This window comes from Rhipicephalus sanguineus, chromosome 3 (assembly GCF_013339695.2).
Source record: "Rhipicephalus sanguineus isolate Rsan-2018 chromosome 3, BIME_Rsan_1.4, whole genome shotgun sequence".
Taxonomy (NCBI): Eukaryota; Metazoa; Arthropoda; class Arachnida; order Ixodida; family Ixodidae; genus Rhipicephalus; species Rhipicephalus sanguineus.
This window is the reverse complement of record NC_051178.1, coordinates 201,412,528-201,439,031: the sequence shown is the minus strand read 5'-3', so window position 1 is coordinate 201,439,031 and position 26,504 is coordinate 201,412,528. Positions and strand designations below refer to the sequence as shown.

The 26,504-nt window shown below is 44.9% G+C and overlaps 1 protein-coding gene across 3 annotated transcripts in view; it reads right to left on the bottom strand.

Annotated features, from left to right (window-relative positions):
* LOC119388120 (uncharacterized) overlaps positions 1 to 26,504 on the bottom strand; it is a 96,779-nt gene that overhangs the window by 25,912 nt on the left and 44,363 nt on the right. The window contains exons 1-14 of one of the 3 annotated variants that reach the window (XM_037655755.2): positions 25,354 to 25,860; positions 10,979 to 11,197; positions 9,191 to 9,300; positions 8,052 to 8,186; positions 6,972 to 7,055; positions 5,183 to 5,286; positions 4,589 to 4,711; positions 4,413 to 4,509; positions 3,662 to 3,795; positions 3,156 to 3,302; positions 2,403 to 2,707; positions 990 to 1,176; positions 533 to 866; positions 276 to 461 (exon numbers count right to left, since the gene is read on the bottom strand). In XM_037655755.2, coding sequence (XP_037511683.1) covers positions 276 to 461; positions 533 to 866; positions 990 to 1,176; positions 2,403 to 2,707; positions 3,156 to 3,302; positions 3,662 to 3,795; positions 4,413 to 4,509; positions 4,589 to 4,711; positions 5,183 to 5,286; positions 6,972 to 7,055; positions 8,052 to 8,186; positions 9,191 to 9,300; positions 10,979 to 11,197; positions 25,354 to 25,784 — 2,596 coding nt within the window. In that variant the 5' untranslated portion in view covers positions 25,785 to 25,860. Of the gene's footprint in view, positions 1 to 275; positions 462 to 532; positions 867 to 989; positions 1,177 to 2,402; positions 2,708 to 3,155; positions 3,303 to 3,661; positions 3,796 to 4,412; positions 4,510 to 4,588; positions 4,712 to 5,182; positions 5,287 to 6,971; positions 7,056 to 8,051; positions 8,187 to 9,190; positions 9,301 to 10,978; positions 11,198 to 25,353; positions 25,861 to 26,504 lie in introns of those variants that run through there. The other 2 variants (XM_037655762.2, XM_049413824.1) reach the window with 2 other exon arrangements.

The following is a 26,504-nucleotide window of genomic DNA, read 5'->3' as shown; positions in this document are numbered from 1 at the left end:
GTCCGCACATGTACTGTATCTTCTTGTCTGTGTGCACTTTTCTTTGCACTACATTATAACGAAGAAGACGCACGTGGGTTATTAGTAGCAGTTAATACCCAGTCTCTATAAAACGAAAGTCCTTACAAAAACAACGGAGAGTTGAACGATCTTTTCACACACACACACGGGTGTACACACAGGCATTTAGTACATGCATAATATGGCTCAGTACATCTTCACAAATTGGCAATTTGTGCCATACAAGGACGCGAGGATCAAGGAAAGGTACATACCTCTTACAGCCAAGGCAAAGTCGCACCAGACCTCGTCTTTGTCGGTGTATGCAACAGCAGAGTAGGTGCCTTCATCACTTTTGCCGACATTGTAAAGCTCCAAGACGTATTCTTTCCCACGGATCCTAGTAATCCGACAGTGGTCGTTTGGCACCAGCTGATCTTTGCCTCGAAACCAGGCAACACCTAAAAAAGCATTGCCAAACATAAAAAATACAGCCTCTTCCCATGGGCCCCCAAAAAACAATGATACTTGCCCAGAAGCTTGGGTGTTGACACCTCACAAACAAACTTGGCAATCTTTCCACAATGCAAAGTGGTCTCGGCTTCTGGCTGCAAACTGAAGCGCAGTGTAGGGTCCTTGCACTGCTTTCTTGCACCAGGTTCAGAGTAGGCGGGTATCCTCAACTGTTTCAATATTATCTTGGCAGCTGAAACATGCTCTTTCTTGTCCTTTTTTGGCGTTGATGTCAATGGCCTCCCAGAACTCTTGTAGTCTTGCACCATTTGCAGCGAGGCTCTTAGCTGTGGCTTTGGAAAACTCTTGTTATCTTTTTCATCCTCTACAAGTGACTTGTACTTCCAATTGGTCTGCACATAAAAGAACCAACAAACTTAAAATATCAGAAACAAGGCGATTAAAGTTATTTCAGAGGCTGCAAAAATAACTTTTTAGAAGTAAGCGTGACTAAGAAATAGAATGACTGCTTTTACCGGAGCATCTACAGATTTCCGTGGCTCTGCGGCACCCTTGCCGTTACCATTGATGGCGGCTACTATCGTGGGCTCCTTATCAAAAACTTCATTTGCACCCAAGTCCTCTTCAGAGTCCGATGCACTAGACAATTCTAAAGAGCCAACAGAGAGCTTCTCAGACATTTCTGAAAGTTCATCAAGGTCCCTGGAACAGAAATTACAAATCACATTAAAGCCAGTACTTAACAGCCAAGGTCAGCACTACGTTGAGACCAATGCGGTGTACCTCAAGTTCTACGCTCATTTTTTTCTCATACCACTTTCACAATAAAGATCAAATTAAGATGGAGCATATAAATGCAGAGAAGGACACCGGAAAAGGCACATGTGTCGACACATTGTGCTCATATGCATGTTACTGGTTTACTTTTAGAGAAGCAGATCCACACACACTTAATTTTTACACAAAATAACGATGAAAAAAGAAATTACACCATCTCCCACTAAAGGGAACCATGTGGGCATGCGAAGCAGCGCTGGGCGTTCACTTGTGTTCTCATTGTTGTACCATTTGTATGTTTCCGTGTATGTTTGATTTGTGCGTGGAGTTGTGTATATGTTGTGTACGGCTTATGTTACCAGCTCGATGTTTCCGTTGCGCTTCGGCTTCGCGCTGCCTCGCAGCTTCGAGATTCGCTTGCTGGCGTTGCCGCTTACGTTCAGCTTTGCGAGCGGTCATGGCGCCGTTGCGAAGGAGAGTGCAACGCTTGCCGGCGTTGCAATTTACCTTCAGCTTCGCAAGCGTCTATAGCACCATTGTGAAGGCGAGTGCAACGGGAGCGTGCGCGCGCCACATTATATTTGAGTGCACAGCTGTGGCAGAGAGAGAGAAACGGGACAGGAGAAATGGAGGCAGAGGTGAGGCCACCTCCTCACACCTCCTCGCGCTCCCTCAAGGAGAGGGGGGAGAGTTGGCGAATGTGCAGTGGGGAGCAGACACGTGAGGGAAGGACAGACACAGTCCCGTAAAAAAGCTGCTTCGCATCTAAAAAACTGTCTTCTTGCAGCCAGGAACTAAAAGGGGCCCTACAGAAGCCAAATTTCATGAACAGTATACAAATACATTGCCTCTCAACCACAGCCTCATGTACACCTGAACACCTGCACAGATGTTTATCACTTGAGCGCAACAACTTGCACACATTGGACTCCAACCATTCTGCACTTGCGTGCAGTTCTATAAGCATTGGTGTCAAGTGTTGAAAAAGTGTCAGACTAATGATGTGCTATATAGCAAGAGGCTTAATCCCATAGCAGTGACCAACATCTGGGAAAACAGCACTTGCTTGGCTACCCCATTAAATTTGGGGTGACTAGATAGGAATTCTAAGCAAACAGAAGGTCTCGTGTTGAAGAAACACTGGTCCTTACTTGCTTCCCAATCGTACCCGTCCACAATCATCTGAGGGATTAGGAATGACCATGTTGATGGGGTCGTAGTAGGCAGCGTAGCGACCACCCCTGAAGGCACCAAGGGCAGCGTTGCGCTTGCGCTGTCGAAATAACCAGTTGTCCTCCCAATCCTGCACACATGTTGTCCAGATACGAGCTGGCGTATCATCACTGCCTTTGACACTGCCCTCATGGCCGTCGACATCATCTCCTTCCAGCTCTTCCTCATCCGAGTCCAAGGCATAGGGAGTGACAATGTCCACACCCATCTCTGGAAAGGGAACCTGCAGAAATGTAAAAAGGAAGCCATGTGTTACATTCTCCATTTAATATATTTTTGTTTACATCAGAACATACATATTTGTCTGTCTACTTAGAATCTTTTTAGCAAAGAGCACTCGTGGTTGTGTCTATGTTTTGTTGTCAATATCGTCACGCACACATGATGCCTACTGTCACCCTGGCATTACTGCTGGAAGCTATAAAAGTAGTGTCATTCTGCGGCTGTACTAGTAAAGCATGGTCCCCTCTCCCCCCCCTTTTTTTACTGTGTCTCATCTTACTTACAACACTGGAAATGTACCAAACATTACTTTGCAAGTTCACATTCATGGAAGGCGACATCCAAGTTAATAACCAGCAACTAGGTAAGAGAATGCGTGTAAAAGATAATACAAAATTTATCCTATAAAGCAAAAGCAACAAACAAAAGCACAATTGAAATGTGCCTACCCTATGCTCTCGAGACAAATCCAGGGTGAAGGGAACTTGCATGCGAGAACTGCTGGTGCATTCCTCGGGGTCAGAAAGAGGTCTAGTCCTGTCGTCGTCCGATTCCGTGTAAGCCTCAGTTATTTCCTCCTCAATTTTCTCCTCAATCTGTAGACAAAAAAAGCGTGCACATTAAAAGTTGCGAATATGCTTTGAAGGACGTGCTGTCATGAGCCACATGAATTTTGCCTTTGCCTCAGAGACCCTGGGATGACATGCTTTCATTCTTTCTCTCAGATGTCATAGAAGCATTACAATGATGCAGTTTTCAGTTTATCTGTACTTTAAAAGCCAACAACAGGAACACTAGTTTCGTATAGCACATGGTAAATAGAACAATTACACGAGGTATGACACAGTCAATTAAAGGAAAGCCACTATAGCAGTTTTCAGTTCCGTACCAAACTAAACTTCGAATCTTCAACAGAAGCTTCACAATTCAGGCACACAGTATGCCAAGAACTCACGATATATTTAAACGGGTCCTCCTTGACACGTGACCAGAAGAACTCGTCAGACTCAGTTTCCTCCGTGAACTCTTCCTCTTCCTGTCCAGAGTCTGACAACGGGATGTCAGATTGGCAGCCAACATCAATATGATCTGCAAACAAGGTGCAAAATAGAAACGTATACTTATTAAACTTCAGTGAAGCACTTGTGACAAAGCACCAGTGAATGCAGAGGTTTGCATGAAAGTCACTTGACACTGCAGTGCTGTTATGGGCAACTGATTATTTCTACAACTAATGCATTTCTCAAACTGATGTGCTTCTCACTGCATTTTCCATGTTACTTCGTTACATTGGCACAATCCCTGCGCCAAGCCGACAGACTCCTTGCTCCTTGGATGCTCGTTTTTGTTTATTTACCCACAAATTCATTCATTCACGATGTTCGCAGGACCAGATACATATGACCTTTTTCATGGAACTACAGAAAAGAAATATCAATTAGGTTTTACTGCGTCTGCAAATGAAACTGACCAGCTGGCTATTTCAAGCAATTTCATTTTTTCAGAATTGCGTCCCTCAGTGCAAGACATGAACTACTGTAAGAACTGTTACAAATGCCTATTAACTATTCCTAGACATACTAGGATTATATTCTTTCTGTGACTATTACTCATCTTTGCACTATTGTAACAAATAACAAGATAGATTCTGAAGGTCCCTTGAGCTTCCTGCATAGCGAGGCCCATTGTTTCGTGGTATTTCTCACCTTTCTTCGCTGTCCTGATGATGTCAGGCTCGCAGGCATTTTTCAAATCACCAGTTGAACCGTCCGTCGCGTACTTACGTTGAGCCATTTCAACAGCCTACAGGAATAATCAAAAATGCAAATGTCTTATGCAATGAACGCACAGTATTACTTGAGAAAGTGAATATTCAATGTACCTTATTGATGACAGCAACAACGAGAAGCTCCTCATAAGTGTCGCAAACAACATCGTCGCCATCTTCACTGCCCGAAGCATCAGAAGAGGCAGATGCATCTTTCGTTTTTGGCTTGCATTCCTCCTTGAAAGAGAATGACTTGGGTGAGCTTTAAATGAGTGCAGATAAAGGGCAAGATTGTACGAATCAATATAATCAGCCAGTCTCCCTGCCACCATAAGGATACTCGAAAATTGTCCTTAATATATGAATGTTAGAAATTTAGGGGCTTTTAATTAGTGCGACTGGTTAGGCATTTGATATGAATGGGATAAAAATGGAAGAGTGGGACCACTTGACAAAAGTATGAAGAGTAGTTCAGCTGAAAAGCAAACACAAAGCTCAAAAGCCCGAGCTTGTATATATTTCTGCTCAATTTGCTCAGGTCGTTCAATCCCCAACAACACAGGACATTCCAAGATAAGCAAACAGGAAGTCAATCAGCTGTCCAGTTTTCAGTCATTGTCTGTGCAAAGCAGTTCAGCATTTCTTTGCAAAGGCTAATAATAAGAGCTCCCAGTTACGTATACGGGAAAGGCACAGAACCCAGCCTACCTGCAGGGCGGGAAGAGCATCCACATCCTTAGTGAGATTAAATATCAGCTCCTTGAGCCTGGCATGCGTGCTTGTAGGTGTCAGGTCTCCTTCACACTGTTTTCCTGCGTTCACATCGAGAGACAAAGTCTCACTGTGCCAATGTACACACACGAACACTGTACATGACGCTACACTTAATCTAATCAGTTATTTTAGTTTAAGAATTATCTGAAGGTGAAGTGACTGATTATATGGACAGCTTGTGGTTTTTTTCTGTTCAGCTGCCATAATTTCATCACATTTCTGTGAAGCTAAATAAAGAATAACATGGAGGGGGCTAGACAATCTTTTGTGGAAGCAAGTGTACTGGCGTTCTCTCACAAAATCACAGACTACAATTGTTGTGTAAAGTTCTAGAGGCCAGTAAAGCTATGCAATGAAAAATGAAAGCAAGTCTGCGCACGAGCTGCTAGAGTTTGCTTTACCTTGCCGAACTAAAATAAGAGGATTTTAGAATTTTAAGACAAAACACTTTCAAAAATGTTTGCTGTAAAGCAACTTTAAAACAGCTCTTAAAATATGCCTTGCAACAAGAGATAAAAAAGGGTCCACACACTTCTTGAGTTGCAGCTTTGCACACTGCCTGTATCTCCAGTGTTACCACTGTCACCATCATAACACTAAATCCATAGAGTGGAAAACTAAGGTTTACAGAATTTACCTAGGAAATCTTCTGTAACAAGCCACACCATGTATTGACAGTTGCAGCAAATTCTCATGTACCGTCAACATGACCAGAATATACGCAAATGGAAAAAGGAAAAAAAAAAACAAGGGAAAAAAAAGATGAGAACACATCTTACATGGGATTATACGAACATGTAGTGTTAAATCACGAATGCTATCACTAAATGTTCTGCTGTCCCTTAGCTGGTGTTCAGAGAACAAACATTACATGCGTCGTAAGTGCTCACTCTTCCCGACTGGACTATCTAGACTCAAATTTTACACACAGCCGCAATATTACATGTAGGATACGATGTATAAGGCCATATTTTCATCTTCTACTTACCAGTTCCATCTATCATATAAGTACCCTAAGTGGGTGCTGCCTGAGGCAATGCCCGTTAAAAGCAAGCACAGTCCACTGCAATGGAATGGTAGCTATAATAATATAACGTTGGGGTTTAACGTCCCAAAACCACAATATGATTATGAGGGACGCCTTAGTGGAGGGTCCGGAAATTTCGACCACCTGGAGTTCTTAAACGTGCACCTAAATCCAAGTATACGGGCCTCAAGCATTTTTGCCTCCATTGAAAATGCAGCCGCCGTGGCCGGGATTCGATTCTGCAACCTTCAGGTCAGCAGTCGAGCGCCATAACCACTAGATCATTGTGGCAGGTTGGAATGGTAGCTATGGAGAACACTGCATTTTCAATTTGGTGATGACAGATGGGACCACCATTTTAAAAATTCCAGTGGAATAAAATGTTTGAGTGGTATCACATCAGATGACACTGACTTTCAATTTATTGTGCATGAAACTGGGATAGTCTAGCACCCAGAAACGTGGTATTCAATAGTACCTGATGTAAGATAAAAGTGACACGGTGCAAATAAACGTTATTTCTCTCTCTCTCTTCACCATAGATCAGCCAACATACACATGCATAAACACGCAAGCAAAAAGCCTTACTGCAGCATGCGGCAATCCTAGTCATAAATCGTATTTAAATGCTAAAGTACGTATAAAGAACAGACAAAAAGCTAAAGAAAATAGGATAAAGAAAGGCCTAATGCTCACCCTGCAATGCAATGAGAAGGGCTCGCGTAAACTGAGAAACACCCTCCAATAGACTTTCTCTGTGATCAGTAAACGTCTTTTCATCTGCGAGAAGAAAGCAGAAAATACGAGTGATATAAATTAGTGAATGTTCTTAATTTTCTCCATGGATTTTTTTTTCTTAAACACTACACAATTCAGTAAAGTTGCCAGTGACAGATATCACAACTGTAATCATTGAATTGGAGTGCCCAAAAAAGTAAGACATTGCTAGCACGACAAACTAAAACATGCAATCAGCAAATGAACAAAGTTGCACTAGTTAAGGTTTTATCAGATTGATTATTTATGGAAGATATTACAATGAAGAAATAGTAGTATGCAATTTCACCAGGTGTACTCAGATCGAAATTTTGACAGCATCTGCTACGACCTTCACAATTCTTTACTGGTAAAAATATAGATAACATAGCGTTTTAAGGGAGCAACAGATAACATGGGAAATTTCAAGAAATTTCATCGAGTCTGTGCGGCCAAAATACAAAAAAAGACATTGAAAACAATGACGTCAAACTCACAATCAGGTGCTTAATTTTTTCTTCTAATAATTAACCTACAACAGCAAAACTGGCAACAATATAAGTTCTCAAGTTCTCAATATGTAAGTTATGACAACAATATAAGTTCTCAAAGAATAATTTAGTAGTCTATACTGATTTAATGTTTTTCTGTAGTGTCCTTTCAAGGTGTGCAGGAAAATGGTGCATTTTCAGTGAAAGTTTAATGGTGCATCTCAATATCACTGGCATCCTCAAAGTTCATTCGAAGTCTGTATGCCTTGCAAACTCACAGGCTATAATTCATAAAATGCAATATGCACCGTAATGTAAGTAGTAAAAAACTTAACTAGCTGAACTGTTAGTTAAATGCCTTGATTCAGATTAAAATTAGCGTATCCGCCAAAGAGTTTTAAAATTTTTAAACACTGAACATAAGTCCAAAAGACATGCTCTATAATAAAAGCAGGTAAATGAAACAACACACACACACACACACACACACAAAAAAACAAATTGCACGGAAGTTTGGAAAGAGACTTACAAAGAGGGTGCCTGTAGAGACGACTCACAGAGGCAGAATCTAGTGATTCGCCTAGGAGGCTCTCAATTACAGATTCCACATGCTGCTGAACATCAGATTCTTCTTGCTCTGTAGCTCCCAAATCAGATGCCTTATCTGCAGGAGTCATCAAATAAAAGAACACTTGTACAAGAGTTTAGATCTACTAATAATAAACATCATGAAGAACACCTTCAAATCTGAAATCCAATGACTCCATATCATGGAACGTTGACTGCCTAGAGGCAAGCAGAAGCTCCCCCTAATAAAAATGTACATAAAAAAACAGTTTCACGATCACAGTGTGAGTTTTGTTTAAGCAGTAGTGATAAGTCTGTGCTTGCTTATGCATTGCATAAATTATTGAAGACTCGAAAAGTACAGTACTCTCTCAGTAAATGGAAATCTCTTAAAACGGAACTGCTGCTTAAATGGCACAACTGACCCTAATATGATTGGTTTCATATTTGAATTCTACATGCCTGTTCATATCTCGGTAAACAGAACTCCTGTTTAACGGAACACATTTTCCTGGTCCCTTCGGTTCCGTTTAACGAGAGTCTACTGTATTTGAAAACAGAACGAAGAAAAGTATGTTGTCATAACATAGCATTGTACCAAATCTGAAGGCTTATAGTACATTGGCACGTTCAAGATTACACGCTCGCTCTCTACATTGCAACCAGCAAGACTAAGCATGGAATAAGGAGATTCTCATCACTCAGTATCAAACATGCATTTTTTACAGCTCATCAACGTGCCTCCTTTCCCAAGTAGTACAAAGAGCACTACCAATGTGAGCCCACCAAAGAATCAATGTGGCTCACTGCAGCTGCAATATGGGCCGTAAACAGGCTGACCAATGACTGATCCCTGTGCTGTGGGGTGTAGCAAACAGTGCAGTGAGAGACATTTATGGATATTCCTTTAATGCAACTGACAGTGAACTGACTTGGCACTTCTAACGCAAGATCTCTTGGCACAACTGTAGAAGAAGAGTACTTGCAAAAGCCATGCCAACATGTTCAATCCTGAAAATAGCAACTCAAGCACTTACACATTTTGTAAAGCAGGTAAACCGGGAAAAGATGGCCTTGTAACACTGAAAATGATAAACTTGCCTGTTTTCTTTGGGCCATAGAGGGAAAGCAGAACCTTGGTGCTTCCAAAATGGTTGAATTTGACCTTTACGTTTTCGTAAAACCACTCACAGGACTGTGCACGCAGGCTCCTGAAGAAGAGAAAGTCATTGTTCACTTACAAATACTCATTTTACCATTCTCAAAGTAAACACTTGGCAAAACAGTCAAGTAAGGCCAGAACGTGCAGTGCTGAAGCACAATTGAGGCTATCATTCTTCATTTACAAATGCTCATTTCACAATTCTCAAAGTAAAAACTTTGCAAAACATCCCCGTAAGGCCACAGATCGTGCTACTGTGATTGATGGTACAAGGCAAGTCACATGGTGGTTCCAGAACAATGGCACTGCAATGATTCGTCATGTACAACAGTCAGCCGTATTTGATGTTCCAATGGCTCAAAGAAAACAGCTGCAAGACCTTTTGGAGCAGCAGTGAAGCCAAGGCATACAACAACCTGTCATGAAGTGTTTAATTCCATCTTCAAGGACCACACGTACCTTTTTCGACAACGCATAGAAGAGCTGTGTGCAAGTCGTAAAGCACACTACCCCGTCCTGTATAAAACTGCTACACAAGACCCATAAATACTGTAAGGTGGGAACTTCACATGTAGCTATTGAATTTCCAGGCTGTATATTAATGTTCTGAGCATAACAAGTGTGGAAATGTATGAGAGGGGGGACACTCAGCAGCTGCTAGTTCCTGTGCTACAAGAGGGGCTGCCAAGAGAAAGCATTGTAATCAATTAGAAGCGAGAGCAGCCCTGCAAAGGGGCTCCTGCAGCAACACAGCAGTGTCCATGTTATGGAAGGTAACTCGCATAAAAACACTGCAATTCTCAAGTTTGCGATACAAGGGGCACTGCTCATTTTTAATTTGGTAAACCAGGAGCTTCAATTATTCATTTTTTGCTTGTATATTTACCGTGTCATGTAATTCGCTTTTTGCTTGTATTATTACTGGCTTTTTCTTGTATTTTTGTTTAACCCTGTCATAGCTCCTACAGGGTGGACGGCGCTTAGTCAAGCTACAGTACCCGCAGCTTTTTTTGCCGTCTCCCCATTTTCACCATTGAATCTGTTTGCTGAAAAATAAACACAGTCCGACTGACTGAATACACTTGCAGTATGGTTACACCACACTTGTTAAAAAGAGACACTAAAGTGAAACAATGAATCATATTATACTGACAAGTTATTCTCTGAGAACTCTAATGTAGTTAATTTTGCCATCATAAGTTGATTAATACAAGAGAAAATTAAGCTCAACGTTTCATTTTCAAGTTTCGCCCCAAAACTCTGTCAGGTTGACGTCATGGATTTCAAAGTGTTTTTTCGCGTTTTTGCCAAAATGGCTCGACACAATTTGCTGAAACTTGATAGCTTGAATCATTGGCCCCCGCAGAGTACAATGTACTTCATTTTCCCCATTTAAAACCTGCGCAGGCCATGAAAAACGTCGTCAAAAGCCATGATGTCAAGAAACCAAAACAAAGCAAGTTGGTGCAGGAACTTCACTGTGGCGTCGCAACCTGCATATTCATTTTCCACGTTTTCTCGCTTACCGAGCATCTTTCTGTGACAAGAAATGTGCTTTCGTTATTGTGAAAGGGTACATCACCAATACAGGAAAAATCGTTTTGTCTCTTTCATGTCTCTTTAAGCTATTTCACTTCAATTTCTTGGCATGCAGCTTGTTCCTCTCATCTTTAATTTTGTTTTCTTGTTCGTAAGCCAGCAAAAAGTAGAAAGTAGGAGTCCCTTACCTCTGCTGTTCACAGAGGCGACAGTACCATCCCCGGTCTCGAGAGTCGTATGTGGCGCAGTCTCGGCACACGAAGAGGCCGCACTCCCGACACACCAGCTTCCGGTTGAAGAGAAGATTGAAGGTTGAACTACAGTGGGCGCAGCTCTTGCCTCCGTCCTTGCAGACCTCTCTATGTGTAGATCCCCGTACGTGGCCTTGCAGTTCTTCCTCAAGGCGTCTGCAGAAAGACAGTAGCCAGTCCACACTTTATCACCTCGCAAGACAAAGGTTCTACACAAGATGGAGGCTACAGGTGCTCCAACAGTGGTACCACTAAGGTGTCGCTGGAGCCCGTGCTTTTGCAACAGTCACCTTGTGGAAACGTTGGCTCCAGCAACTTCCGTTGTTCAACCACTCTTGATCACATTATCACACAGCACACGAAGATCAAGGTCACACTATTTGAAATTAAGTACTAATTTTTCGCAATCTTTGTTGCTAGTTCTACACAACAACATCAATGCAAATAGACAATTCCGAATAACTACCCTGCCCTTTGATACTTGATATTTAGACACACCCCCTAACATCAATTCCCGAGTTCAAGCCCTGAAGACCGCACAGCCTGCAGGATCATACACTGAATACAGCAGAGTGTACAGAAGTATACTAGGACCGTGTATAGTGAATGAGGCATTTGATCATCGTTTTGGGCATAGCAAAGAAACTGCACAGGATATGATGAAAAACTTGAGAAGTATTGGGCACATTTCAGGCAGTCCCGCAGAACTTCCGCAAGGTTTAGAAACTTTCTTACATGCTTTGCTGTCTTTGATGTTGAATTACACAGATTCACCTTCAAGAACAGCAACATATGTCAGCTTACAAAAAAAAAAATAATGAAACCTTGGTTTCTTATGTCTATCCCATATCACTGACTGCTGTCCTCTCCAGTGCCCTGATGCTCAAGTTAACATGCTTGAGCCACTGAAGTCTTTGTAAAACAAAGGCCTGAATATTGTTGAACGTAGCTGTCACCGAATACATGCACCAGACAAAAGGCATGGAGGCACATCTGCAGATGCACCAAAGGCATGTATTTTATAAGAGTCAATAACTAACTATATTTATTTCAAGAGACAATAGTTTGTGCAGGGGCTTTGGGATGGTTCATGTCATGGCTAGCAGCAGCTACACTTAAGATACCATCAGCACAAGGCCCTTTATCAGGAAAAATGATAAGAAAAGAAAGGATGGTCCAGATAAGCTAAACAAACGCTTAATAAACTGATTGCCAGAAGCAAGCTGTCGTAATAATGGACCAAAAAAGAAATGAACAGGAATCCTGCAAACTTATGTTCAGAATTGTGTTGTGGTCTACAAGAATGTAAATTATCTGTTCTGCTGAACGTACCAGCTGCACTTGAAGCTGCTTGGCAAGAAAAGAAACAAAAAAGCCTTACTTTTTCACCATATGCTTTTCCATGGCCGGTTGTTAATCATTCAGAAAAATAAACCACATGCAAACTACTACGTCACTGCCCTAACACACTCATGCCACAACACCTGGCCAGATAGGCTGGTTTCCAACGAGCTGTCACTTTGTTTCTAGCTTTTCATTCCAACCCCCTTTTCACTCCTCTCTCTCTCCCCTTCAGGCTGCCGCTTGTTTGCTTCTGACAGATCTCCCACACAGCTGTTACAGTTCTGCGTTCTAGCAGCTCCTCCACCTGGCCCCTATTCTTTGTGTTCTTTCACACTTTCGTCTACTGCTCCCAAGGGTGAGCACGTCTCAAGCCAATAAGCAGAACCCAAACCTGTAACCTAAAGAAAACCGTCACAAAAACCAGCTGGGTAACTGCATGAATACTGTTGCAAGACAAACAATTTCCTATGGCACAGCTGGTCCATCTGCACGCATGACAAATTTCATCGGTTGTCTTACAAAAAAGGCTGCCTTTTTAAGAACAAAACAAGGGAATCTAAAATGCCAGCACTCTGTAAAAGTACATTCCTCCAGCTTTAATCGTGTAAATACATCCCCTACCACTTAAACACATGGAGTCAAGCATCAAGAGCATCTAATCAAACCAAGCATGAACATTCAAATAAGCACATTAGAACAAGACAGGTGAGCACCATCAACCAATAGTAAGAAAGCAGTAAATAAAAGATGAAGTGCAGTGTGTTAGTGCCATAAAACCAATTAAGCATACTGCAGTGCTAAAGCTCTATATCCAACCATGTAGTGAACTTTGACAGTATACTGGAATATTATTGCTGTGACATGCGTCAACCTCATGCACACTCCAAGGTGAAAGTGTGAAATACAAGGACACGTTAGAAAAAGTTTTGACTTGTCTCACCTACGAGAGATTAACTCCTGTAACAGAAGGATACCAAGGGTAACCTTGAAAGAGCTTGGAAGGCATACTTCAGCACAAAAATACTACTAATGCACTATATAGCTGATATGCTGTTCACACAACCTGCAAGCCATAAAGCAGTGAACAAAGATAACAGGAAACGTCTGCGGAAAGCCATTTCTTAGAGAGCACATACCACCAAGATAATACAGAGGCCAGGTCTTGGCAAACATAAAGCATTGCCAAGCTGTTCACAAAGCTCGCAATGGAAATGGATGGAAGGCTGCCTATGAGGTGTGAAGTAAGCCATGGAAACCTATGAATTATGAGAAGCATTGCCAAGCAACAACATTTTGTCCTTGGCAGTCAGAATCACCATCCCAACACCAGAACCCATAATAACAACAAACTAGGCACATCATGCCTTTCATCTCAAATATGTTTTGCCCCCAAGCCATCCCATGAATACCAACCACCCACACCTTTTTCTTCAGCTAGCTTGCAAATAAAAAAATGCTCATGACAGCTTGTATGCATATGTATTGATCCCCCATGGTCAAATTCTTTAAAAATTCATTACCACTTTTGGTATGGCTTGTATTCATGGTGCACATCACTGGTGCAGATAAGCGAACACCTCCTGCTTGAGGAATAATTGTGACCAGTTGAGATGACAGTAAAGAAGACATCGCTCTAAATCTCAGGCTTTCACGCTACCTATGAGAGAAGTGTTTACTGATGTACTCAAGTTGCATGTCAGCATTGTCGTATCTCCTTAAGCTACATCTTCACAGGAAAACTGACCTCACGTGCATTCCTTAGTTGTACCCAGCCATCGGTGTGTGGCAGCAAGTAGAGCTTGAAATAATGAAAGTGATGCACCTGAACAAATGAGATTACAAGAAATGTGTACCTACAACAGAACTAAGCATTTATCTAAGTGCAAAAATTCTCTAAGGGCAAAGAACTTGGAGGACACTTGAGCTTTGCCTTCAAGAGTAGAACGCAACAGCATAATCGGGGCCCCATTTGCATCGCCTTCTCATTCGCTAGCTAGTGTTCACTTCTCAGTGGACACCTCAACTGTGCCACAAGGAAAGAAGCAGCTGTGCCTGTAACATTGGCCGTTTTAAACTCTCCCAGATTGCATGCCTACTACAAGTACAGTTGCGAGATGCCCACTATGCCATAATTCACGATTTTGCAAATTAGATTTAAGTGGTGAGCTGGGTGTGTTGGTACATAATTACGAGATATTGCAGCACAAGCAACACACGGTCATAACAAAAAACGACAAGGACAAAACAACCGGCCTTGAGAAGAGGATGGTGGTTCACAAGGAAGAACCAACAGTTGCGTCCTACTTTCATCGTCGTTGCTAATACAGGGAGCAAGGCTATTAATGACAAAGACAGGAAAGATTTAACGCAAGAGATGTAATCCATCATAATAAGGAAGGCCATACTGTGTTAGAAATGCAAACGCTTCAGTTGCAGAAGATGAGAGCAAGTGTCGGAGTGTGACACCACCTTTGGTGCCATATTTTGATCTCCATGAGAGTTTTTTTTTTTTCTTCACTGTTGTGTTCATGTAATTCAGTACAGCAAAACATACAGAAAGCACATGAATACCTAGCTTTCTAACCTAGTAAAAAAAATACATAAGCCCTGAAGAACTCAATGCCAACACTATAAATCTGAATCCGACTATCATTTGTAAGAAAGCAATCAAGCGTATACAAAACTGCCACCAAACGTCGCATATTGAAGATGTTTTGTCTTACAAAACAGTATTTTTTATCTGTTTTAGTAACAATATAAGATAGGGTAAACTGGAGATCACTGGAAAAGGCCTTTCGCCTGCAGTGGACCTAAATATGCTGAAAGTTATGATGATGATGACTGTTGCTAACTTACCAATTCCATTGTGCGTATTCAGTCTCTTTCCTACTCAGACGAAAATTACTGAATTGAAAATTACCAAGGAGATGGAAATTGCTATGCAGTTTTGACTAGCTGGGGTTCTTTAAAATTGTTACTGCATTTCGCGCCCACCGAAATACCGACGCGGCGGCCGGGAGTTTAACTCGCGTTCAGAAACACTGGGTCCACCGCGGCTGGTCAAGCAATCAAACGATCACTTTAAAGGCAGCAGCTGTACAAACCAATCTATCGCAATGCTCTCGACGTTCTACCCGTCAACTCGGTGCTACAGAGCGGGAAACGAAACGGCTACGTACAGGATGTATCCGACAGCGACGGCAAAAAGAAAAAAAAAACGAGAAAGGAAACAGAAATACGCGGGCACCCTGCGCTTCACGACGATGTGAGATGAAGAGAAGAAGACATCTCGCCTATCTCGCCACCACCTCAAGACATCGTCACGGCGCGAAAGTACGTGGAAACGTCGTTTCGCCGTGGCGAGGAAAAAAAAAGATTAATAAATAAAAGCGAAACCTAAAGAAAATGAAAGATGCAGGAAAGCAAAGTGAAAGTGAAAGTGCGCGGTGGTGGGGGAAGTTAAGACTGCGCGTAGTACGACGCGGTAAAGGGTGGGAAAAAAAGAAGCAGAAGCAAGCAGATCTCGGCGGCGGCGTCTGCCCCCACCGGTAGCAGAGTGCCGGCTGCGCAAACGCATATCCACGCCACACGGCAATGTTCCTTCCACTACACGTGCATTAAATTTTTTCCGTCTCTCTCTCTCTCTCTCTCTCTCTCTCTCTCTCTCTCTCTCTTATTCCTTCCACACGGCCCGCGCGAAGTGAGCCGCTAGCGCTTCGCTTCCAGAGACACCCGCTTAAAAAAAAAAAAGAAAAAGAAAAAGAATTCGAACTTTGGTTTTTTTTGCCCAACATGTCACACCCGCGATGCACAATGCGCCCAGCATGCTGCAAAAAAGAAAAAAAGAAAGTAACGGCAAACCGAACGCGTTCGCTGAGCCTAACACATGCCAGGCGTTTTCAAACTCCAGAAGAATGGAATCACGGATAATCGTCAGAGAAGTCATCGACACTCCGCATTGGGAGGTGGAACGAAACGCTGCGACGAGACCTTTGGCAGCGGAGCACATTCTCGAATGTGTTCTGCGACGAGAAGCAACAAACATTTAAAGTAAAAAAAAGGGGGGGGGGGATTCCGGAGAATAAGTTCTTGATGGGCTCATTAGCGAATCGCTATACCACGTTCATTACAAAATGGTAAACATGAGATTGGTTGTGCTTATAATGTACCAAAGTAACAATGTAACTATATATCTACAGATGTTCCTTATGATGGAGAGCTCCGCATTAATATCGCACAGTTGAGGACCCTCTCTAAAGCAAGGTTTCCAGAAACGTTGATTTAAATAAAGTGCGCATCAATTAAACACAGTGCATTCAACCAGCATTGCAAGGAGGTCACTGAGATCAGGAAAACAACTTACGACACCGTTCTCACTATCTGGCCATCATTGTCCTTAAGGGGGGACGTGGCTTTCGGTACCAACTTTCTTATTTCTTCATGGATTTTGATGAAAATTGGCACACTTATTTGAAATGTTGTTTTAATGCTACTGTAGAAATTTCATGAATATATCTTTACAACTTTTTGATTTACAATATATTTCACCTTCTGCTCTTGTTCCGAGTCTGACTCGCTTAAAAAATGCGATAGGAAACTCGTTCAAAGTGCTATGCATTCTAAGATGTCTGATTGCGGGCGTGACATTCTTAGATTTTTTTATTTGCAACAAATTTTTTTTTAGTTTTCCTTTTTCATGAGGTGACTGCGCAACAGGCATCGAGGCTTTCTGCAACTCGTCAAACAGCTAATTATCAAAACGCCATACTGAAAAATCAAGAATGTCACGCCCTGAACTGTGCTTCAAGGAATATAGAACAAAAAACGGAACTGAAATAGACCCAGCGGTCAGTGAGAAATCAGCGGAACAAGCGAAGCAGGAAGCAAGAAAAGTCGTTTTGAGAAAACGGCTTTTAAAGTTGTACCAACGATATTACTTCATCAAAAGGCACTGGGGTCGTAATCTTTTGAGTCCTTCGTAATGTGCACTTTCTTGAGTGCCCTGTCTTTAGTTTGAGGTGCCTTGCTTCTCTAAAACACAAGAAGATTGTGATCTTTAAGGTGTTTTATAAGGTTGGACCTCCTGCACATGTGGCCTTTCATCGGTTGTGCCTTTGTTTTCTTTCTTTTTTCTTAAAATCCTTTTCTGATATACAAAGAACGTGTAGCATGAATTTTAAACGAAGTTATGAAGTGGTGTAATAGACATGACAAAAAACAAGATATTGTAATTCAAGTAGGTCATGTACTATGATGATTTGCCAGCTTTCTTGTATTCATGCTGTCATTAACATAATTAACAGTCTTGATTGCAATTGATCATTGAATCATTTTTATAGGATACTAAAAGCGGCTCTCATCATGGCAACCTATCACTTCCTCCTAAATAACAGGCAGTTATGGCCAAGACATTGGTGGAATAGGAATTCCTTAGCAGTTTATTCAAGACGCGAACTGGGCAGATACGAATTCATCTCCCTCTTTCACTCGTCAAGCTAATTTGTAAACCTCGCCTGCGATGCGCTTCATCATTCATCCGGTCGCGGACACGGTTTTCTGCGAGGCTTTTATTTTTTCAGATGATTCATGAGCGCTTACGGCGATACCACGCACGGCTCCAAGCGCGCCTAAATTGCATCAACAGTGCTTTATTTCACTTCTAAGTGATCGGCCGCATAGTCCGGGAAGTCAGCACGCGATGTGCTGGGTGGCGGCATTCGGTGACGATGCGCAATATGCCTAGGTGCGGCGACGAAAAATAGGCGCGCAACGTGTTTGGCCTCGCATTGCGGGACGCCGACGCGCGCCCGCTGCGCGACGAGCTTGGCCGTGGGGTCCGCTGCCGATGCGTAAAATGACCATCCGCTGTACCGAGAAGCCGGCGGGGGAAGCGCTTCGTTCCTTGCGAAGAAGCACACTGCCACGAGTCCGCTAACGCGTTGCTCTTGCCCGCAAAGTTCGAGGTTCGTCTCGCGTGCCGACGCCGTGAGCGGAGTTAGGCCTAGTGACGACTCCGAGCAGTAGACGCGCCGGCCGCGGTGCCCGATGTTTCAAAGTTCGTAAGGCGTGGTCGCGAGTACAAAGAGTCGTCCTGCGATCATCTTCGTCACGACATCCGAAGTGCGCATAAGCAGAACCTCCAACCACGGATCCGACGAGTCAACGCTAGAAAGTCGGTCCGAGACGCGCGTTTGCTATGTTCGCTACGAGTGCGGCGCGCCATCGTAATCCCACCGAGCTTCCGCTAGTAGCTCCAAACTAAAACGTAGTTCTTGTTCAAAGTTATCGTCGAGCCGTGAACACAGAGCGATTGCGAACACGCAACGAAGTAGCGCCAGTAGCGCGACTTTCGACAGCCGTGAGCTCGAGACGCACGAGCTGCAGACGACGATCTCCCGGAGCGAGCATCGGACCAATGGCGAGGCGCGCTGGGGCAACATGGCGGACGCGGCCAATCGGAGGGCTCGAAACGACCTTCGAACATTTGCTTTTTTGTGCGTTTGTTTGCGAAGGGAGGAGCCAGCTGCGGCGGGGAATTTGAAGACGGAGAAATGCGCTTTCCGATGAGCCCAAGATATCGGCGCCCGGTGGCGTCGTTGCGGAGCTACGATTTTTTGAAAATCAGTGTTTTTTGCGATTTCCCCAATAATTTTCGCCACCTCGGTAGGCGCAACAATTTTTTTATAGCACTTCTACGCGGTTTTCGGTGAAGATATTTTGGAATCGGATATAAAAAGGGCTACAGAAACTGAAAATGTGATTTTCAAAAAATCGATTTTTTTGCCATTTTTCGCGATACGAAAGCCGCGTCCCCCCTTAAGCTAAAGCACGCAGTAGATGAGAAGCAAGTTGCAAATATAGGTAAACTACCCGAACTTTTTCAATTTCGCATATTTATATATAGATACATACATACGAACGCACGCACGTACATACATAAAGTATGGTTAAACCCTCCTCCCCGAAAAAAAAAAATTTTTGGCAACTGTAAAAGCGTAATGAAAGTCTTATTTAGGTGCTTCTTTTTTTATTTTCTATTTGTAGAGAGATTAGACTTAATATCTGTGTGCTTATAGGAGAGTTCTGAAGGTGTAACTACACATTTGTGACGGCACAGCAATTAGCACCTTGTGTAAAGGAACAAAAAACAGAAAGCTAACAACACGGTTTGTTTGCACCAGTTTCCATTAGTAACGTATGCGTAGTTGGAGGTCGTTTAAAATAAGCTTTCGACAACATACCATACATCTACACGTCAATAGGAGGACCGGCTGGCTACCCTGTGCTGGGGAAAGGGGAGTGAAAGATGATAGAAAAGAGATGTTACAAAGAAGAAAAAAGAACAATAATACGATAAACGACACTGCTTAAAGTCTGTCTATGAGACTAGTTGTGCGCAAAAAGCGCAACAACATGTCAATAGGCTGTTGTACAATGGGTATGTGGTAACGGAATCGACAATAAATAATACATTCTGGGTTGGTCCTACACCGTGGTTGGTCAACACCACCTAGAGGTGGTGTTGGGTTGGTCCTCATTACTGATCGCCTGTACGCGAAATGTTGCAGTGTGATATGGCGCCGGCAATATAAAGAGACACTAAACTACTACTGAAATCCTGCGCATGCTTATCTGTGGCCCCCGAGGCATACCCGAGGTGTCTATTCCTGCCATCACCGTTGCAACATTCCCAATGCCTGCTGGCTTGCTTGCTTGCTTGGCTTGTTGGGCGGCCGCACACTCTCTGATCCGATCAAAAGAATCCGATCGAGTCCAGCAGCAGAGCTATCCTGGACACCGTCAAATTCCACCATCTTGCCAAACTTCGCAATGACGGCACTTTAAGCCAATCAGAGAGGTCGTAGCAGCCCTCTGGGCCAATCGGTGTTTACTAATGGCGGAATGTGACAACACGGAGGAATTTGACAATGTCCAGAATAGCGCCCAGATGTAACAGTCCATGGAAAGGAAAATGGTAGGTGTAACCTTAAGGGACAAGAAGAGAGCAGAGTGGACCAGGGAACGAACGGGTGTCACGGACATCTTGGTCGAAACCAAGAAGAGATGGGTATGGGCAGGGCACGTAGCGCGAAGGCAAGATCGCCACTAGTCATTAAACGTAACGGACTAGAAGCCAAGAGAAGGCAAGCGCGCGTGGGGAAGGCAGAAAGTTAGGTGGGCAGATGAGATCAAGAAGTTTGCGGGTATACAACGTGGCCGCAGCAAGCACAGGACCGGGTTGATTGGCGAAACATGGGAGAGGCCTTTGCCCTGCAGTGGACGCAGTCAGACTGGTGATGGTGATGGATCAGTCCCGTACACTGCCCCAATGATGGTGGTGAAAACTCGGCGCCGGAAAGGTGACGACGTCGCACAGCATCCGATGGTGTCAAGGTTAGAGGAAAAGAGAAAAGAAGAGCGCGATCAAACAGAGAAAAAAAACAAGAACGACGGCATTCATTTGCGGCGCGTATCGGGGAAAAAGCGGCGCGAATAACGATTCCCTGCCGATTACGGGCCGGCCTAATGACGACACGCCACAGCACGGAAACTCGTCGAGCGGAGCACAGACGACGCGCGTGGCACAAAACGCGGATGCAAATATAATCTGGCGCGCGGAAAGAGGACGCTCGAGCGCATCGCTGATGTCGACCTCGGCAATCGGAACTCGCCCGAGGGCAGACTCGGTGCACCGACAACCGGGGTGATGCACGCCGCCGAGATTTATGAAACAGCAACGCAATGATGCTCGTCGCTTCCCGCGTTGGGTCAACGCCGCACCACGACCGCGGTCGTGCCTGCATTGGAGCAGATGACGAAAGAAAAAGACGCCAGCAACACATCTGGCATGGTACAGAAAGAACACAGAGTTTCCTACAATACAGTAAAAGGTCCTTGATTCGAACTCGAAGGGGACTATAAAATTGTTCGAATTAGCGGGCGGACGCTAGAATGAACAGACATCGCACCACAGTGCACGGGCAGAACCAAAAGAAGCCACCTGGACTCGCTATCGCGAACTAGGCGCTACTACACACGTTTGCGGCAGGTGATTTCGTAAATTAAGTTCATGGAGCTTTAAGAGCGTACAGAATTAAGTGATCAATCAGTGATGCGCCAGAAACAAGCACCGACATGCATTCATGTGCGCAGTTAGCCTCAATGTGAAATATATTGTTCGACGCCATTCTCTAAAACACGTTTATTTACATGGCAGAGTTACGCGATCGAAATTATAAGTAATCAGTAATTTGCATTTGCTATTGCGTTTCTTCTGTCGCGATTTCATGAGCATCGTTTGCAGCTTGCCTAAGAGCTCCAGCGCAGCGTCTGAATTCTCACCTGCTAAGAAATGCTGCTGTTTCGTTGTTTTGAATCTCTAGTAAATTTGGTTTGGTTTGTTTTTGCAACACATCGTGATCACTTTGGGTCGACTTCTGTGAGGAGCAACGAAAACCAGGGACTCCCAGTTCGAATTGACCGTTGGGGATACCGACGCGTTCGAATTATCGGGAGTTTTCCCCATAGAAATACACGGTGCTGTGCCCGGACCAGGGCGTCAGTTCGAATTAACTGTAAGTTCGAATTAAATGAGATCTAATTAACAAGATTTTAGTGCATTAACTAGAAAGAACTGTGGCACTGCGATCGTTCAGCCACCATGGAGATTAAGAGTGAACTCTAATGGAAATGTTGGGTAGTACACGGATTTGCCTAGTCTTGGTGCTCGCGGCTTCGAACGCACTTGTGGATTTGTTTGTTGGTGTGTTTTGGCTTTTGTTTCGGATAAAAGAATGGTTCGTTGTGAAACTCTTCAGCCGGTTTCCATTGGTCAGCCTAAAAGGGTCAAGGCGTTTAAGTGGGACTGCTGAACTTTTGCTGAACTTCGTCTTGTGACAAAGCGGCTGCAGGCCACACAAAGCCGAAAGAACGAAGCTTAGGCGAATCCATGTACCACCCATCATTCCCCAGCTGGCTGAAGTGCCATGTGTTGCAGCTCACATAGACACTAGCGCCATATTTCCCTCTGGTGTACTGGTATGAAACCCGATGAGAAAGAGGGACGTTCAGAAGCAAGCCGCCACTGCGTGAGCTTGCGCAACCAACCGGGCGCGACGGAGCATGACGACATGTTATACATGCCACCGCACGTACGCGCGCGCAGATGCGCACAAATCAGGCATGCGGTGCGGCTCTTCGCGAGGGCAAACAGACGCCGTCTCACACGAAATGTGTAACGGTGTTGATGCGACACAAATAATCGGCTTCCTTCCTGCCTACGCCTCTTCTGTGTGGTGGGAAAAGCAAACCCGCCGGGTGAAAACGTCGCGATAAGCGATAAGCCGAGGCAGCAAGTATATGGCACCACCCGCCGCCGCAGTGGTGTAAATGGAAGAAGGAGGAGAAGAGAGAGAGGGGAGAGACGGAAGGTAATGCAGACGGGGCGTTTCAGCGACCGCACGAAAGAAGTCATGCGTTATAACTCAAGAGACGCGGAAAAACTGGACGAGTAATTTCTCTCGCAGCTGCAGCAGCGTCTACATGCGGCATACACAGGAGGAAGTAGCGAAACGACGGAAACTTTCCATAACAGACATCGTGCAAAACGACGTGCTGACAGGTCTACCGCGACAACGAGCCATTAGGATATATATGGGGCTTGAGACCTTCGAGATAAAAATACATATTTTGCCGAAAGACTTCGAGACACAATATGCAGAGACAAAATATGCGGTTACTTCTTCCAGGATCACAATAGCATTCCTAGAGCGACTGCTTGAACAACAACGTTTTGGGAAAATGCGACGACTTTTACCAAGGAGATTGCGGTCCGCATGACGTGCACGGACTATTTAAATTCATTGCTCCTCATTTACAGTGTGGTCAGCATACAAAGGTAACGCACAGTTTAATAAAGCATCTATACTACACAGTCTAAATCCGCTTCATTGAGAGAGGAAGAGGGGGCAGGTCCAGACAGTTAGCTTAGCCAGGGCACGTAACAGTTGGCTACCATGCGCTGTGGAAGCGGGGAAGGTTGTAGTTACGCGTACGTACGTTGAAGAAATTTTGTTATGTGAGCCTTTACGTAAAGCACAAGCTGTGGTCTGTGCCGCGATGCTGACAATAGGTCTTCAGTCTTCTTTCTACGACAGCACCGCGCCCAGAACTTCGCAGGAACAGACATCGTGCTGACAACGGCACAAACAACGAACGGGCGTGTATAGGTGTCGCGCCAAAGAATCAAGAAATACCTCTCTATGACCTGAACTTTCGAAAGGAACTACAGCAAAAAGAGAGAACGTGACCTCAGCGAGCACACGTTGACACAAACATACTTCACCACGTGGCCTCTGCAACGAGACACAGCGGCACGTAAACGGCTAAGCTTGCACTACATGCTGCGAACATACCAATTAATTCATAATGCACCCTGAACCACTCGTGTGCACCGATAACGCGGATCGCCGCCGGCACTTAACTTCTGGCTGAAGACACGGCGCGCGCGTCACGCTTCCATGGGGCACCTAATTAGTATGCGACAGTCGCCACCGATCAAATCGTAAAAGCCCACAGGATCGTCGATATGAAAGTCCCCTTATCACTATGTTGTCTACATTCTGATAAAAGGGAAGAGCCGAAACGTGGAAGCAACTATAAATAAATGTATCAAGCTCGCTAATTACGTTATCGAAGCGAGTATGATGAATTCATATATTACGCTCGTTGATTGCGTCATACGTATACGACACTAGACGTGCACGTTTTTAACCGAAATTGCGCCATTAAAGAGTGCGTATGGAGGACGGCGCAATTCTGTCATGTAAATTGGATTGCTTGCACGACAAATCGCACCGTGATGTCTAACTAGTCAACTTCCTATTCATTCATCTTATCTAGAATAGATAAAAGTGCATTCTTCGTAAACAATTTTAATGCAGATAACCGGATCATCAAGGCACTGCGACAACTCATTTCTCGGAACGAATGCAAATTACAAAATTTGTGCAACATAGATGCAACTTTCATTACTGCCCTATGCATATTCAATGTAAATACTGTCAAGCATAAATCGAATATTTCATTAAGAAGTTATTAGTGCAATTCAGCTATTTTGCTAAGTGACGGCCGAGCTTCCATTAAATCCAGCTAGCGCGACAACATTTCGCTGTCAGCTATGTATCTTTAATGAGTAAAAGTTCCCCTGTAATAAATACACGTAGAGATGACTAAATCGATTACCAGTCTCATGTCCAAACAGCAAAAACCGAGCATGCTGATATGACAGTTAACAGGTACCTCCAAAAATACAAGGTGTTACGCTTTATGATTTATCTTCCTTCCCAAACCTGACCTGAGTCAGAGGCTTGAGGCTGGTGAACGCGAGCACTGAAATGTAATCGAATAAATTCCTGCAAGCAACAATCTCTGATTTAGCTTTTTTTTGTAACTAGATATTTCACGTTTAGGCGATATTTAAGAACATGGAATCGAAAACGCCGTATTTAAGCAATAGACATGGCGTATTTAAGAGGCTATGTCGCCGGCTCTCTCCTGCCAGCAACTTTACCGCTCACAACAGTACAAGTTTACTGTCTTCAGCGTGCTCAGATTACGACTGCCTTCAGAGATACCACAGCGACTATTACCATTTGCATCAAGTCATGATGTTCAGACTAGCTTTGTTGCGCTAAAAGCCCGACGGAGTGCTGACAGCGCACCATGCGCATTGCTGTATCAGCGAACGTGTGAAAGTTTCAAGCACTTTGTTGCGGTCTCTTGACTGTCGAATAGATTAGCTCCCGAAACCTGAGTGTTATCACGCTAATATTAGCGCAGGCTAGCAGTATAGAAATCCATGACTCAAGTGTACCGTCGTCTGCACGAACTAATGACCGCAGCATTTCAACGACAGCGTCATTCTTCGCACCACGTGCCCTGGCTCCCGTTTTTAGCGGCTGGCTCACCGGGTGCTCTTGGCGTCGGCCTCCTTGAGCGCGGCCAAGAAAGCGGAGATCCAGCGAAGGGTCAAGTTGATCAGCGACGTCCAGCGAGCGACCAGCAACCAGGCGAAACCGGTGGCGGCGCTCAGCCACACGCGCGGACTGGCCAGCACCGCCACCCACGTAATCCACGAGCGGCGGCCGCCGCATACTTGGGATGCCTTGAAGCTGCTCTTCGAGACCCACCGCGACGACTGCTTTTCGGGCGAAGACGTCAGCGAAGAAGGCGTGTCGGGCTCCCCGCTCAGAAGACGGGCGCGCCGCAGCGGCCCGGCAAGCAGCGACGCCAGCACGAACTTGAACGCTCCCCAAAGGCCCCACCCGAGATCCCAGAGCCGGATGCTACTCTGGCGCTGAAGGGACGGTGGCCGACGATGGATGCGAGACACTTCCATGTTCGACTGCACACAGAACTCGCGGCGCACGAGACTAACAGCAACACTGGGCCGCACGACGAGCACTGCCGGAGAAGAAGAATACGTCGACAGGCATCCTCTTTAGCGTCGAGTGCTGCACGGCTACAGGGACGCGGGCGTGCCGCTCCTGTTTACACGCTCCTCCTAAACCGATAACGAAAAGCGCGCGCGCAGGCGGCGGCGGCGAAGACACCGCGCCAGCAAGCACCGCCACGACCGGCGAGACCGAAAGCGAAGTCTTCTCGCAAACCGTCGTTCGTGCCTCCGGGCTCAGGTCTTCCTCCTCTCTCGCGCACCTCCAGTCCAACCGCGGAGGACCGCCGCAGCGCTATTTCCCTTCTCGGCTCCCCCGTCCGCTGCTGCTGTTCTTTTGCATCGCCGCCGGTGTGTGCTCGGGCACTTTTCTTTTTCTTTTTTCCGTCTCTGTATTTATTGTCCCGCTGGCCGGCGAGGAGCCGCTGAACCGACTGAACGTCTTCTTTTACTTCGTTTTCTCTTCTCCGCGGCCGACGGGGAGGTGGGCCTGCACCTCACTCGCTCGCCGATGTGAAGGTCGAACGCCGGTCGGAGAAGAGGAGCGACGCGCGAGGGGCTGGCCTCTGGCTGCTCCGTACACCGCGCACGATCGCCCGCCGACGCCGCGGGGGCCTTTCCAATCCCCACCTCCACACCCTCCGCACACCCTCCCGGCGCACGTGC